Here is a 14,782-nt window from a genome sequence, read left to right as displayed (position 1 = left end):
TAGTTTTTGAGATATTTGCTGTTGAAAATGCAAAATTCAACTATATCAGCCAACTTGGATGCAAGTTTCCCAAATTGTATGGCAATTCATTTGTTTAATTTGCCACATAATCTAAACTTCATGTGTATAACTATACTCATCAGCAGAGTTGATGATACTTTCGATGCTCAAAAGTTATTTTTTGTGATTTAGAAAAGTTTTGTATTTTGCGCTATAAGGGAAACAAAAAGTTTTGTGTGGAGACTGCAAGGTAGTTGAAAAAATCGATTTAATCTAAATTTATCGTGCAATTTCAAACAAATTATATCTGAAAAGAAAGTTTAAGTCCTATTTTGCATGCTTGCTGGATTAGATCATAAAAAAGTTTGATAAAACATGCTTAAAATTCCATGTAAACTTCAATAAAACCATTGTTTTATACAACTTTGGCGAGACCTGTAGCTGAAAATTGTGACGTGCATCAGATTCAGTGATCCCAAATTTACTAGAGACACATAATTTAATCCTTGAGACACGCAAATATGTCATTTTTGTTACGCTGTTTAATCGGAAGAACATTCTAAAGAGATAACTTGCTGCAGATATGTTCAACAGGACCTGCATGAGTTTGAAAGATTTGAATCTTGTTTAGAATTTAGAAAAATCCAGAAAATCTTCGTTGGTTTTAATTAAATGCTGACTGGTTTGCTTTATAGTTTGGCTTTCAAGCCTCAGTTTTTATTCTTTGCTTGGATGGTTCGGATCAATCAAAAAGCGCAAAAATGCATCTCATCATATATTTCATCTTTCTTCACCAGTCAACATTTTACATTTTTTTCTTCGCCACATTTATATTAATATCTATTCAGAAACAATATACAAAGACAATAGCGCTTTCAAAGGGGTAGAAAAAAAAAAGACAAATAAAAGATTATTGAAAAAAAAATAGTTCTAGTTCAATAAGCAAAGTAGATTGCTAGCAATCGTAATTTGGGGATCAAACATGTTGTTTCGAATGAAATAGGTTTTTTTTCGAAAAAAAAACTATTATTTTCAACAAATGACTGCTGAACGATAAGCCACAGGGAGAAACAACCTCCACATTGATTCTTAAGTGTGCTGTTTTTATCTTTAATAATGTTTCAGTTAACAGCTTTTTACTTTTCAACAAAAACTGATGAAAATTAAAAACAAAAGCAACAACATTCAGGCTTATTTATTTGTTAATAAGATTCTTGATTTCAGTGGCCGGAGTTCATTCATAAAAATTTTCAACAGTTGTCTACTTGACTGTGTCCTTCACTTTTGTTTACATTCTTGAATAGTGTTCGATACGTCAGACGTTAAGAAAGTTTTGGGATTCGAGTTTTTCCATGATCCTGCGTAAAACTCTCTTTTTCAGTACAAAAACCGTTTGCAAACAAATCCCAAAGTATTAAGAGAAATTATACTACCTCTTCAATCGAAGCTAAATTCTCTCTCTATCTGTGTTTTTGATTACATTAATCTAACAAAGCGAAAAGGTACAAAAACTCTCAGGTTACCATTCATAATCATTCGACGACACGCTTTCCTCTTTTCTTATACAATTTTAGATGTTACGAAGTAGTATGGGAAAACAGTAGAGGGATAGTATTAGTAGAGCAACGGTTCATATATCGGTTTAGTTTCGTAGGAGAACGATTAACAGTTAATACAGCTTCTGTAATGTGTGTTTAGAGTGATAGAATTTGAGAATCGATCAACAGTTTTATTTGCATGTTTAAGTTTATATTACAATTAGAGAAAGAGGTTCCGTTTAGTTGCCTTAGACACGAGTTAACATCAACATTATCATCATATGGTTCCGGTTGGTAGGAAAAAAAGGGCTTATTCATACTGTGATTTTGCTTAAAAATTTCAAATGATGCACTTTTTTTGTTCATTCCTTAACGGATTTTTAAATAAATCTCCTATAATGCGTTTGGCACGGGGGTTCTCACGAGTATCTCTGCGTGTCATAAGTGGTGAGATTGAATTGGAATTTCCCTAGTTATTGTTCGTAAAAATTTCATCCAGCTGAACTAACATAAACATGAAACGCCTCGGTTCTGGTACGGTATTTTCTCGTGGAGATTTGACCATTTGTCCAGTTTAGCTTAGGCCACATTTAATATATTCCGTTCCTTGTTTTGCTTTTTGTCAAGTTATTCATTGTTGTTTTGTTCGTCTATTCTAACATTTGTTCATTTATCAGTTTGGTTTCAACTTTTCTTCAAATTCTTGATAATTTAAACATTGTTTCTATCTGCTTTCAATGTGTGAAGCACAATTTGCTCGTTTTTTATCTATATTTTTGGTTTACTCTATCGTTTGACTCTGTGTTCGCTAGCTGATGGGCCTGAGAATGTGTTTATTGTATCATTGATTTGTGACTTTTTTTTGTTTTAGTTTGAATTGATGCAATCGTGATTGAAAGATTGAAACTTTAGAGGATAATATTTATAAAGAGTCTATCTACAGAAGAAGTTGATAGGTAAGTGCCCATAAGATGCGAAACTAATAAATATTAATCCTTTGGATTTATAAAAGTAATCAATAGAAGTTTTAAAAATTATAAAATGAAAAATAAATAAACAAAAGAACATAGCTAAGTTTCAATTTTCAATGTAAACATTTCGGTTGAATTGCAGTAGTTGTAACGGATTCTTCACATTTCTCTCAAATTATTGTTTCCATCCACTTTCTTGTATACGTTTTCCAGTATTTTGAGTTATTGATTTGAAGGTCTAGCTTCTACAAGAAGCTTTTCTAACTTCTGGAAGAACATTTTCCAGAATTTGGAAGAAGCTTTTCTAGCTTCTGGAAAAAGGTTTTCCAGCTTCTGAAAAAAGCATTTTTAGTTTCTGGAAGAAACATCTCCCGCTTTTTTAGCTATTGCAGGTAGCAAATCCAGTATCTGCAGGAAGCTTTTCGGGCTTCAGCAAGAAGCTTTTTCAGCTTCTGCAGGAAGCTTTTTGAGCTTCTGCTGGAAGCTAGTCCAGCTTGTGCAGGAAGCTTCTGGAAGAAACTTGCCGAGCTCCTTGAAGACAAGCGTCCGGCATCTGGAAGAAGCTTTTCAGCTTTTGGTAGAAGCTTCCCAAATTCTGGGAGAAGCTTTTATAGCTTCTGGGAAAAGCTTTCCCAGCTTCTGTAGGAACCTTTTCCAGCTTCTGGAAGAAGCTTTTCCAGCTTCTGCAGGAAGCTTTTCCAACTTCTGCAGGAAGCTTTTCCAGCTTCTGCAGGAAGCTTTTCCAGCTTTTGCAAGAAGCTTTCCTAGTTTCTGCAGGAAACTCTTTCCTGTTTCCAGCTTCTGGAAGAAGCTTTCCTAGTTTCGGCTTTTCTAGCTTCTACAGATAGCTTTTCCAGCTTCTGCAGGAAGCTTTTTCAGTTTCTGAAGGAAGCTTTTCCAACTTTTGCAAGAAGTTTTTCAGCTTTTTGAAGAAGCTTTCCTAGTTTCTAGAAAAAGCTTTTCCAGTTTCTTGAAGAAGCTTTTCTAGCTTGTGGTTGTTGCTTTCCCAGCTTCTGTAGGAATCTTTTCCAGTTTCCGCAAGAAGCTTTTCCAGCTTCCGCAAGAAGCTTTTCCAGCTTCTGCAAAAAGCTTTTCCAGCTTCCGCAAGAAGATTTTCCAGTTTCTTGAAGAAGCTTTTCCAGCCTGTGGATGCAGCTTTCCCAGTTTCTGTAGGAATCTTTTACAGCTTCTGGGAGAAGATTTTCCAGCTTCTGCAGGAAGCTTTTCCAGCTTGTGGGAGAAGCTTTTCCAGCTTCTGCAGGAAGCTTTTCCAGCTTGTGGGAGAAGCTTTTCCAGCTTCTGCAGGAAGCTCTTCCAGCTTCTGCGAGAAGCTTTGCTAGATTCTGGGTGAAGCTTTTATAGCTTCTGCGAGAAGCTTTTTCAGCTTCTACAGAAACCTTTCCAGCTTCCGTAAGAAGCTTTTCTAGCTTCTGCAAGAAGATATTCCAGCTTCTGCAAGAAGTTTTACCAGCTTCTTGATGAAGCTTTTCCAGCTTGGATGAAAATGTGGATGGATGCAGCTTTTCCAGCTTCTAGGAGAAGATTTACCAGCTTCTGGAAGAAGCTTTTCTAGCATCTGCAGAAAGCTTTTCCAGCTTCTGCTGGAAGCTTTTCCAGATTCTGCTGAAAGTGTCTCCAGCTTGTGAGAGAAGCTTTTCCAGCTTCTGCAGGAAGCTCTTCCAGCTTTTGCAGGAAGCTTTCCGTTTTTCAGCTTTTACAAGAAGCTTTTCCAGCTTTCGTAAGAAGCTATTCCAGCTTTTTAGAAGTTTTTTAGCTTTTTGAAGAAGCTTTCCTAGTTTCTGGAAGAAGATTTTCCAGTTTCTGGAAGAAGCTTTTCCCAGCTTCTACAGATAACTTCCCGCTTTTGCAAGAAGCTTTTCCAGATTGAGCAGGAAGTTTCTGGAAGAAGCTTTTCCAGCTTCTTGATAAAGCTTTTCTAGCTTCAGGAAGAAGCATTTCCAGCTTCTGGAAGAAGTTTTTCATCTTTTGAAAGAACAGTTTTGAACATTTTTAACAGTCTCTGGAAGAAGCTTTCCCTGCTTCTGTAGGAATCTTTTCCAGCTTCTGGGAGAAGATTTTCAAGCTTCTGGAAGAAGCTTTTCTAGCATCTGCAGAAAGCTTTTCCAGCTTCTGCAGGAAGCTCTTCCAGCTTCTGCGAGAAGCTTTGCTAGATTCTGGGTGAAGCTTTTATAGCTTCTGCCAGAAGTTTTTCCAGCTTCTGTGAGAGGCTTTTCGAGCTTCTGGAAGAAGTTTTTCAGATTTTTGAAGAAGCTCTTTTAGTTTCTGGAAGAAGATTTTCCAGTTTCTTGAAGAAGCTTTTCTAGCTTCTACAGATAACTTTTCCAGCTTTTGCAAGAAGCTTTTTCAGCTTTCGGAAGAAGCTTTTCCAGCTTCCACAAGAAGCTTTTCCAGCTTCCACAAAAAGCTTTTCCAGCTTCCACAAGAAGCTTTTCCAATTTCTTGATGAAGCTTTTTCAGCTTGTGGAAGAAGCTTTCCAGCTTGTGGATGCAGCTTTCCAATCTTCTGTAGGAATCTTTTCTAGCTTCTGCAGAAAGCTTTTCCAGCTTCTCGCAGAAGCTTTTAAAGCTTCACCCAGAATCTAGCAAAGCTTCTCGCAGAAGCTAGAAGAGCTTCCTGCAGACGCTGGAAAAGCTTCCCTCACAAGCTGGAAAACCAGCTTGTAAGAGAAGCTTTTCCAGCGTCTGCAGGAAGCTCTTCTAGCTTCTGCGAGAAGCTTTTCTAGATTCTGGGTGAAGCTTTTATAGCTTCTGCGAGAAGCTTTGCCAGCTTCTGCGAGAAGCTTTACCAGCTTCAGGAAGAAGTTTTACCAGCTTCAGGAAGAAGCTTTTCTAGCTTCTACAGATAGCTTTTCCAGCTTCTGCAGGAAGCTTTTCCAGTTTCTGCAAGATGCTTTTCCAGCTTCCGCAAGAAACTTTTCCAGCTTCTGGAAGAAGTTTTTCAGCTTTTTGAAAAAGCTTTCCTAGTTTCTTGAATAAGATTTTCCAGTTTCTGAAAGAAGCTTTTATAGCTTCTACAGATAGCTTTCCAAGCTTTTGCAAGAAGCTTTTCCAGTTTCTTGAAGAAGCTTTTCCAGCTCTGCAGGAAGCTTTTCCAGCTCTGCAGGAAGCATTACCAACTTGTGGGAGGAGCTTTTCCAGCTCAAATTATTTATTTACTCAAATTATTTGTTATAAAGTGCTAGATATCTGACAAATATCAAAAGAGTAAAAGCAGGTATTTCAAAGAAATTAATCAGAAATTTTAAGGAGAACTCCTCCATAGATTTCTCCAACAAAACGTCAATAACGGCAAAACATAACCTTCAGCGACTGAAACAATTAGAATAGAATTGTTACAAAGCAATTCAGTACTGAAAAAATAGAGTAAATTTGATCGAAAAAATTGTATCACTAATTACTTAACGGACATCAATAGGGCTAAAGGAATAAGAATAAGATTGCATTGAATAGATCGATGATAAGAAGCTATTAAGAGTTTAGTTTTGTTTTTTTTCTTTCATCACCGGAAAAAGACCATTTTCATAAGACGGATTAAAATTGTGCTTCTGTTCATTTACAGTCACCACCAAAATTATATGCCCATTTCATTGCGAAAACGATAAATTCTTCTGTGAAATGGTTTGTACTTCATATGCTTCGCAGATAAATAAAAAAATGAGATTTTGTTTTTCATAACGAAGAAACAAACGTTTCCCAATAATGTGTTTCAAAATTAAGTGACCACTTGGTTTCCTCAGCAAAGCTTTGCTCCTATTTATCCAAAGTTTTTCATTATAAATTTGTTGTTTCACCTATTCAAGACTTTTGAGTGTCGTTCTGTTATTCGCTGCCAGGGATTGAATTCTGAGAAAATTGAGAATATCTCACACGTACAGCTTCCGCAATACGTCATAAGAGTCTGTTTATCATCTTCTGCTACAGCTTTGATTTGACTGGGGAACTATAGAACTTATCCAAACTTGGGGGGTACTATTGCTATTGGATGTTCGATGATTGTTTCAGTAAAACGAAATACTTACCCCAAATTATAAATAAGAGAGAAAAACGGGGTTTATCATCGCTCTCTCCTTTTGGAGCTCTCGTTCGCTGCTGTTATTTATCAAGCTTGTTACAACTTGCGAAACATTGCCGATCATGTACCGATACATATGGGATGTTATTTTTTGCTTGACTTGTCCGTGCCTTAAGGCCGCACGGGACGTCATCATAATCACCCTATCCATTCCAAGAAGCAAATCTCAAGAACCACTCCATATATCGATGCGAAAATGTATCACTTTGATTCTATATATGTAGTGCACAACCCGATAAATTTTCAGCTTCATCGGTTCACTAAAACTCGAGATTTGCTTCCACAAAGTTTTGATGATTTTTGTTAGAGTGAAACGAAAGATAGGGAAAATAACACGGTCTCCCGTGTCCCCTTAAAATCAAATGAGAACGAATTTTGCAATTCCTGGTACAGGCATCTTACTAAAATAATTTCTCATTTTTGCATACGAATTTCATCAATTTGCGTGATAACAATGAAGTAGACACATAATTTTGGCGGTGACCGTATCTTTCCATTACGTGAGAGCTGGGTTGCTTCGATCTCAACCCGAACCTACTGCTCGCAGTAGGCGCACCAGAATTCGTTTTTAGTTTGCCTTAAACCTAGATTTTCCTCCCCTCTGTCCTTCTCGATCGATTCGCCAATAAATGTTCCGAACCCCCTCAATTTTCCCGTCTTTCATCGACTCAGCTTCCTTGGATGGCTTCGTGGTGGTAGTATTGCCTATACTATTACATATTTGGATGCGCGCGCGTGCTTGGTGTTGACCTGAGAGAGAGGAGACAGCTCACTGACAACTGGCTTGTTTTCTTGGCTTCTTTGATTTCTTCTTCTCATGTTTGGGTTGTGCACAATGGTCCGGAGAGCACAAACAGGGTCAAAACCATTGTCACATCCCATTTGTTATCAAAAAGTTCATAACATTAAAAAAATTCAATAGCAATTTAAGCCCAATTGACAATATTTAAATATTAAACGATTTTATATGCGAGATCACAATAGAACAACCTGAATTTTCAACCACATCCAGCTTAAGTTTGGCCAAATTTTGACGGTTTTTCACGCTCTGCCCTTCGAATGTGCGGTTTTCCAGTGACAGTTGATGACAGGTTTCCTTGACTTTTGGGAGCTCGCAATCTAAGCCAGCAGTCTCCTCTCTCTCAGGTGTTGACTGTGTGGTTGAGTGCTTGTGCTTGTCAGCCACATCAGAATCTACTCCTTCTTTCCACGACGGGTGATCCGACGATAAAAATCGCGAACCCGATCGTGGACTACGACTACCGGTAGAAGCTGCTGCTGCTGCTGTGGATGTTTTGAACTAGTTGCGGTTTCTTCTTCTTCTTCGACTACGGGTGGTTCTTCTACATGGGTTTGGGACGACGCCGCGGCCGAAGTCGTTGGCTGCGCTGGATGACCGTTATCTGAGGAACTCGTTGCGGCAGCATCTCCGTTGCCATGCTGATGTTGATGTCCTAGTCCGAGCATCGTTCGCAACTTGGCAATGGGGTGCACTGCCAGGGCCGATGTTAGCGAGCCGGCTCTGGACAGTCTACGGTGGTGATGATGCTGACCGGATGATGTTCTATGCAGCGAAGACGAAGACGACGGCTGGGGCGGCGGCGGCGGGTGCGAAGCGAGAGAAGTGCATTCCCCATATTACTGTTCGTCCTCTGGGGGCTGTTTGGCCAGGGCTAGCAGGATCATGGTCAGCTCTTTGCGGGAGATTTTGCCTTCCTTGTCGTAGCCCACCCCTCGCAGGATGGTTTCTTCGAACTCGATCAGGTCCTGCGCGTCGTAGTCCTGGAAGTGAATTGGAGAATTAGGTGTGATTGTTTACTGGAGTGGTACAGATTCGGGAAAAGCATTATACCTTTTTGACTAGCTCCAGCAGATCCTTTAGGAAGCCTCGAAGCTCTTCATTCTCGATGGATCCATTATTATCCTGTGAAACAGAAGTATAAATAGGTTAGAATCAAGTTATAAGACGTCCTGCTTTTCGCGGGACAGTTTCGCATTTTGAAAAGTATTCCGCGAAACGTCCCGTATTCCACTCTAGTTGTTAAAATGTCCCTCATCTAACAAGGTGTTATCATTAATGTCTCATTTTCAACTGTCAATTTAGAATGTATTACTTGAATTCATTATTATTTTAAAACGTTTTCATACATTGAAAACTTATTTCGTTGGAATATCTGTTTGACTTGGCGGTAGTCTTCAGTAACAGAGCAGAGGCTACAATTTGTAGCTTACAAGATTCAATGATGAAGACTATGCATCTATACTAGTTGCATTACATTCTCATCCTTTTAAAATCTTGAAGAACTTTGTGAGAATGATTTCACGAAAATCCATTTCACAATTCGGTCTGAAACCCATTGAGATTTGGATATCAATCCTTTTTGGTAATTTGTTATAATTATATTCTTGAATCTTTCCATAGATTCTATTCTATTACATAACCCTCATAAACATAGAATAGTTTTGAAAGAATAAAAAACCCCTGAACTGAACTGTTGGCCCTAAATTGGAAAGAGCGGTACTGTGGAATATAGGAATTGAAGGAGAAAGCATGTGAAAGTTATCAGGACGTACATAAGATTTTTATTTTTCGTGATAATGAATCCTTGTGCTTGATTGTTTTGACCTAACTGTAATGTGGCTACGTAGTCTCACAGACACTACTGAAATTAGTTGGTAATGATTTTTGTTTTGTTACTTTGCTTCTAAACTTTTCACGTTAAGAAATATTTTTCACTATAGATGATCATATTGAATTTGGCTCCGCATTGCAACAAAACACATCTGGCCATTTCCCTGTCCTGCTAAATCGCGCTTAGTTCACGACTAAGAAGCTTTTCTCATATATATTTAGAAATTTTCAGCCGAAATCATGAAATATGTAGGCTATGCGAAAAAAAATCAACATCTACAACAATCTAACGCCCCATAAGACATCAATCGAAATTTCCAACCTGTACTAACTTTTTTTTTTTTCATCTTTATTAACGAGATTTTTAGCCCTGGGCTAGTTCATCTCGGGACCAACGGCTTTACTTCCCTTCCGAAGGAAGTCGTCACTACTGAAATTTTTTGTGACTATCTCGGGGATGGGATTCGATCCCAGGTCCTCGGCGTGAGAGGCGTGTGTTCTAACCCCTACACCAGGTCCGTCCCAACCTGTACTAACGCTCTGGAATAATTTAACCTTATTTCTTTAGCTGTATCTACATCCAGGAGTAATGTGACCTTATCTTATTTGGATCTGGTGTATCTTGACGGCCTGCAGAATGGAAAATATCAGGCTTTACCAACGCCCTTGAGTAATTTGATCTCATTTTATGTAGAACAAGTGCTTCTTTACGCCACCTTGTAAGATATCAATTGAATGTTTCAAGCTTTATCAACACCCTGAAGTGATTTGACCTACAACTTGCGTGTGGGACATCAAAAGAGGTTGACAAGATGTATAAACGCCCTAAACTTATTTGACCTAGTCTTACGTAGATTAGGTACACCTCAATAGCCTGAATCGACTAAAAAATTCCAAGTTGTATCGACGCCCTAGAGTAGTTTTAGCTTGTATCATATAGTTCAGTGGCATCGTAACGCCCTGTAGGCAGGCATTGCAATCTCATCTGATAAACGAGATCATCTTCGGATAATGGAGAGATATTATCTGTAATCCAAGAGCGCTTTGAAATGATATCATCTCTCAATCTTGAGCATCAAAAGATATTCTTGACAGCTTTCTGCTGGTTTGAACGAATTTACTTTTGATTGGTTTAAAATTAATAAAATTAATGTCTTACCTTCCTTTGCAGAATTAACAACACGTGAGAGAAATTTTGAAGCATTTTTGTTTTCCTGATAATTGTGATATTCGAGAATATAGTCGTATTTGGTAATCAAGAATGGTGCGGAATAGTTTTGCAATATTGGTTTCAAGCGATGAAAACAGCAATTTCGGAACAACATGAGCACTTCCTCGTACCACAATGTCAAGCTTGTATTATTTTTCGAATAAAATGACATTATAGAAGAATAAAACTCATTATGTTTTTTTTAGCATAGAGTTTGTTTTGAATTCGTTTAGCAAATATATGGGGCTCTTTCCTAATAAGTGAGCTGAGTTTTCAGCTATCCAGTTATCGGGGAAATCCAGATTGATCATTGGTTTCACGGACAGTTTGTTTATCCTCCATACATTGTGAACTTTATCTGAGTGGTTTCCTTGTGAGACGATTCTGAAAGGCGGTGAACCGATTTAACGATGATTTGTAGCTTATGTCATTTGAACTAAATAGCTATTAAACAGAATTTTGGTTTAGGTGAAAGTTGGTTTGAAAGCTTTAAAATTATTACCGCTAGAAACCATTTTCAAATCACCGGACTGTCACGTGCCCCGAGTATTCAATGTACATGTGAGGTAATCAGAGTTTGACATGGGAATAGTTGTAGGTACATTATCGATGGATATATTACAAAAGTTAAAGTTTAATTATGTAGATTTATTGAAATCAAGAAACGTGCAATCTTTCTGATTATCAACTCAATTTATTTTTATTGAATCCAACAACTGTATTGCTACATATAATTATAATTTTATATTCTTCTTCCGATTTTCTAGCAGACGTGGATTCAGGGTTTACCCTGAAAAAGTTAATGAGAACTTAGAACGAGATATTATTTTAATAAATATTATTTACTTATCTTGGTTGTGATTGCTGATTTCCATTTTAGTTGGGGATGTGCCTGGTTTGCTCTGTGTTTTGTTTTCCACTAACAATTCACTGTCAAATGTGTGGATTTTCGTCAAGTAAATCAAATGCGTGGATTGCTGCGCTCAAGATGAGTCATCTGAGCATAAGATATTAACAAAAAATCGATCACAGAGCTCTAAGATAATATCTCCCAATTCGATCCATATCATGCTCAGAAGATCGAAAGATGGGATGGAATGTAATGCCTGCCTGTAGGACATCATTTAAGAAATTTCAAGCTATATGAACGCCCTGGATTAACATGACCTCATCGTATGTGAAAAACGTGCATCTTAACGCCCTGCATGACACCAATAGAAACTCTTCGCCCTGAAGTAATTTGACCTAATCCTATGCCAATCAGGTGGATGATAACGCCCTGTAGGATATAAATTTAAAACTTTATCAACGCTCTGGAGTAATTTTACGTCAACTTTTGTACATATATAGGTTGCATCTTAACGCTCCGCAGAACATCAATTGAAAATTCAAGCATTTTAACTCCCTGGAGTAATTTGACCTCATCTGATGAAAAGCATGAACGTCTATACGTCCTGTAGGAAATCAATTGAAAATTCCAAGCTGTATCAACGCCTTGAAATTATTTGACCTTGTCCCTTGTAAATCAGGTGCAACTTAACGCCCTGTGGAACATCAAAAGAGATTGACAAGATTTATTAACGCCCTAGACTAATTTGACAGTATCTTACGTAGATCATGTGCCCCTTAATGTCCTGTATCGATTAAAAATTTCAAACTGTAACGACGCCCTGGAGTAACTTGACCTTGTCTCCTATAGATCAGCAGCATCTTTACGCCCTATAAGCAATTGAAAGTTCTACGCTGTATTAACAGCCCTGGAATAAGTTTACTTCTCATTTGCATCTTAACGTTCTGTAGGACATCAATTGGAAATTATAAGCTTTATCTACGCCCTGAAGTAATTTGGCTTTATCCCATGTAGATCAGGTGCATCTTAACGCCCTGTGAGACATCCATAAAAATCCAAGTTACATCAACGCCCTGGAATAATATGACCAAATCCTTTGTCGATCAGGCGCATATTAACGCCCTGTACCTTACAGTTGTTAATTCCAAGCTGTTTCAACACCCTGAAGGAATTTCACCTCCTTCTATGTAGATCAGGTACATTTCATTGCCTTGTAGGACATCAATTTAAAATTTCCAAGCTTTAGCAACGCTCAGGAGAAATTTGGCCTTACTTCACGAAGTACAGAGATATCTTAACGATTTGTATGACATCAATCGATCAAACTTTATCAACTTCCTGGAGTAATTTGACTTTTTCCACATTGATCCATGCGAGATCTGGAGCGTATTTCCGCTCTGTTGAGAATTAATCGAAATTTCCTAGTTGTATCAACGTCCTGCAGTAATGTGACTTTATCCTATGTAAATCAGGGTATTTAACGCCCTGTATGAAATCAATAGAAATTATCAAGATGTGTCAATATCCTGGAGTAATTTGACATCGTCTCACGTAGATCAGCTGCATCTTAACGCCTTGCTTAACTTCAATGGAATATTCCCAGCTGTATCTACGTCCTGGAGTAATTTGACCTTTTACTACGTAGATCACGTGCATCTTGACGCTCTGTGTGATATCAATTTAAATTGTCAAGTTATATCGACGTCCTGGAGTAATTTGACCTTTTCTAGGTAGAGCAGGCGTATCTTAGCGCCATGAAGGGTATCGATTGGTAATTCGAAGCTTTAACAACGCCTTGGATCAATTTGACCTTATCCTATGTCGATCAGGTGCAACTCAACCCTACAGGGAGTGTATGAATCGAAAATTACAAGCTTTATCTATCTAGTAATTTGACGTCATTCTACATTGATCAGGAGCATCTCAACGCCCTGTATGACATTAATTGTAAATGTCAAGCTGTATTCACGCCCTGAAGTAATTGATCTTGTCTCATGTAGATCATCTTAACGCCTCGTAGAACATCAATTGCACATTCTGAGTAATATCAGTGCCCTGTAGTAATTTACCCTTACCCTATGTATATCAGGTATATCTCAACGCCCTGTAAGACATTCATTGAAAATTTCAAGCTTTATCAACACCCTGCAGTAATTTAACCTTAGGCTGCATAGATAAAGTACCATTAAAATAAATTGGCCTCCTGCCCAGCAACTCCTATTCCTACCTCCTCGCGGTACTGGCCGGGGTACGAGTAACCTTGGGGACGATCGGGTAACCAACCCCCGGTGGGAACTTTGGTCGTATGCTGACAGGGAAGGGGGGGTTTGCTTTTGCAAACCTGGAGCGTCTGTACTCCATGTTAGGAGCGGCTCACAACAGCGTCTGTTCCCCATGTCAGGGGCGGCTGATCATCGTCCGAGTGCCAGAGAAGGACTCTAAGCTAAACTGTGCACTATGGTCCTCCAAACATTTAGGGGGAATGGTCCTCCGGAAATCTAGAGGGTTGGTGTCAGGCCCTGCAAGCCAGCTGTAAAAAAAATCAAGCAACGAATAATCAACGAGAGAATACGAGTCGGCGAAGACCACAGCAACGTAAAGGGACTAGGGATTGGAATCTCGGTACATGGAACTGTAAATCTCTCAACTTCATCGGGAGCACACGCACACTCGCCGACGTGCTGAAGGACCGCGGATTCGGCATCGTAGCGTTGCAGGAAGTGAGTTAGAAGGGATCAATGGTGCGAACGTTTAGAGGTGACCATACCATCTACCAGAGCTGCGGCAACACACACGAGCTGGGAACAGCTTTTATAGTGATGTATCAAGGCACGTGCAGATATGCAGAGGCACGTGATCGGGTGGTGGCCGATCAATGTGAGAATGTGCAAGTTGAGGCTCAAAGGCCGGTTCTTCAACTTCAGCATAATAAACGTGCACAGCCCTAACTCCGGAAGCACTGATGATGATAAAGACGCTTTTTACGCGCAGCTGGAACGCGAGTACGACAGCTGCCCAAGCCACGACGTCAAAATCATCATAGGAGATCTAAACGCTCAGGTTGGCCATTGGAAAGTTCAGCGCCCACCGTCTGACGAACGAAAACGGCCTACGACTAATTGATTTCGCCGCCCCAAGAATATGGCCATTCGTAGCACCTACTTCCAGCACAGCCTTCCATACCGATACACCTGGAGATCACCACAGCAGACAGAATCGCAAATCGACCATGTTCTGATTGATGGACGGCACTTCTCCGACGTTATCGACGCCAGGACCTATCGCGGCGCTAACATCGACTCTGACCACTATCTGGTGATGGTCAAACTGCGCCCAAAACTCTCCGTCGTTATCAATGTACGGTACCGACGGCCACCCCGGTATGACCTAGAGCGGCTTAAGCAACCGGATGTCGCAGCGGCATATGCGCAGCACCTAGAGGCTGCATTACCGGAAGAGGGTGAGCTGGATGAAGCCCCTCTTGAGGA

The 14,782-nt window shown here is 39.3% G+C and overlaps 1 protein-coding gene across 8 annotated transcripts in view; it reads right to left on the bottom strand.

The window, feature by feature from the left end:
• Positions 1-7,029: 7,029 nt before the first annotated feature.
• Positions 7,030-14,782, bottom strand: part of LOC5566546 (calbindin-32) — a 302,845-nt gene continuing 295,092 nt past the window's right edge. For all 8 annotated transcript variants that reach the window (XM_021853171.1, XM_021853170.1, XM_021853168.1 and 5 more), the window contains 3 exons: positions 8,455-8,526; positions 7,757-8,384; positions 7,030-7,352 (listed from right to left, as the gene is read on the bottom strand). In XM_021853171.1, coding sequence (XP_021708863.1) covers positions 8,241-8,384; positions 8,455-8,526 — 216 coding nt within the window. In that variant the 3' untranslated portion in view covers positions 7,030-7,352; positions 7,757-8,240. The remainder of the gene's footprint in view (positions 7,353-7,756; positions 8,385-8,454; positions 8,527-14,782) is intronic.

This window comes from Aedes aegypti, chromosome 3, assembly GCF_002204515.2.
Source record: "Aedes aegypti strain LVP_AGWG chromosome 3, AaegL5.0 Primary Assembly, whole genome shotgun sequence".
Lineage (NCBI taxonomy): Eukaryota > Metazoa > Arthropoda > Insecta > Diptera > Culicidae > Aedes > Aedes aegypti.
The sequence above is the reverse complement of the archived record's forward strand: the minus strand, read 5'-3'. Positions and strand labels throughout refer to the sequence as shown.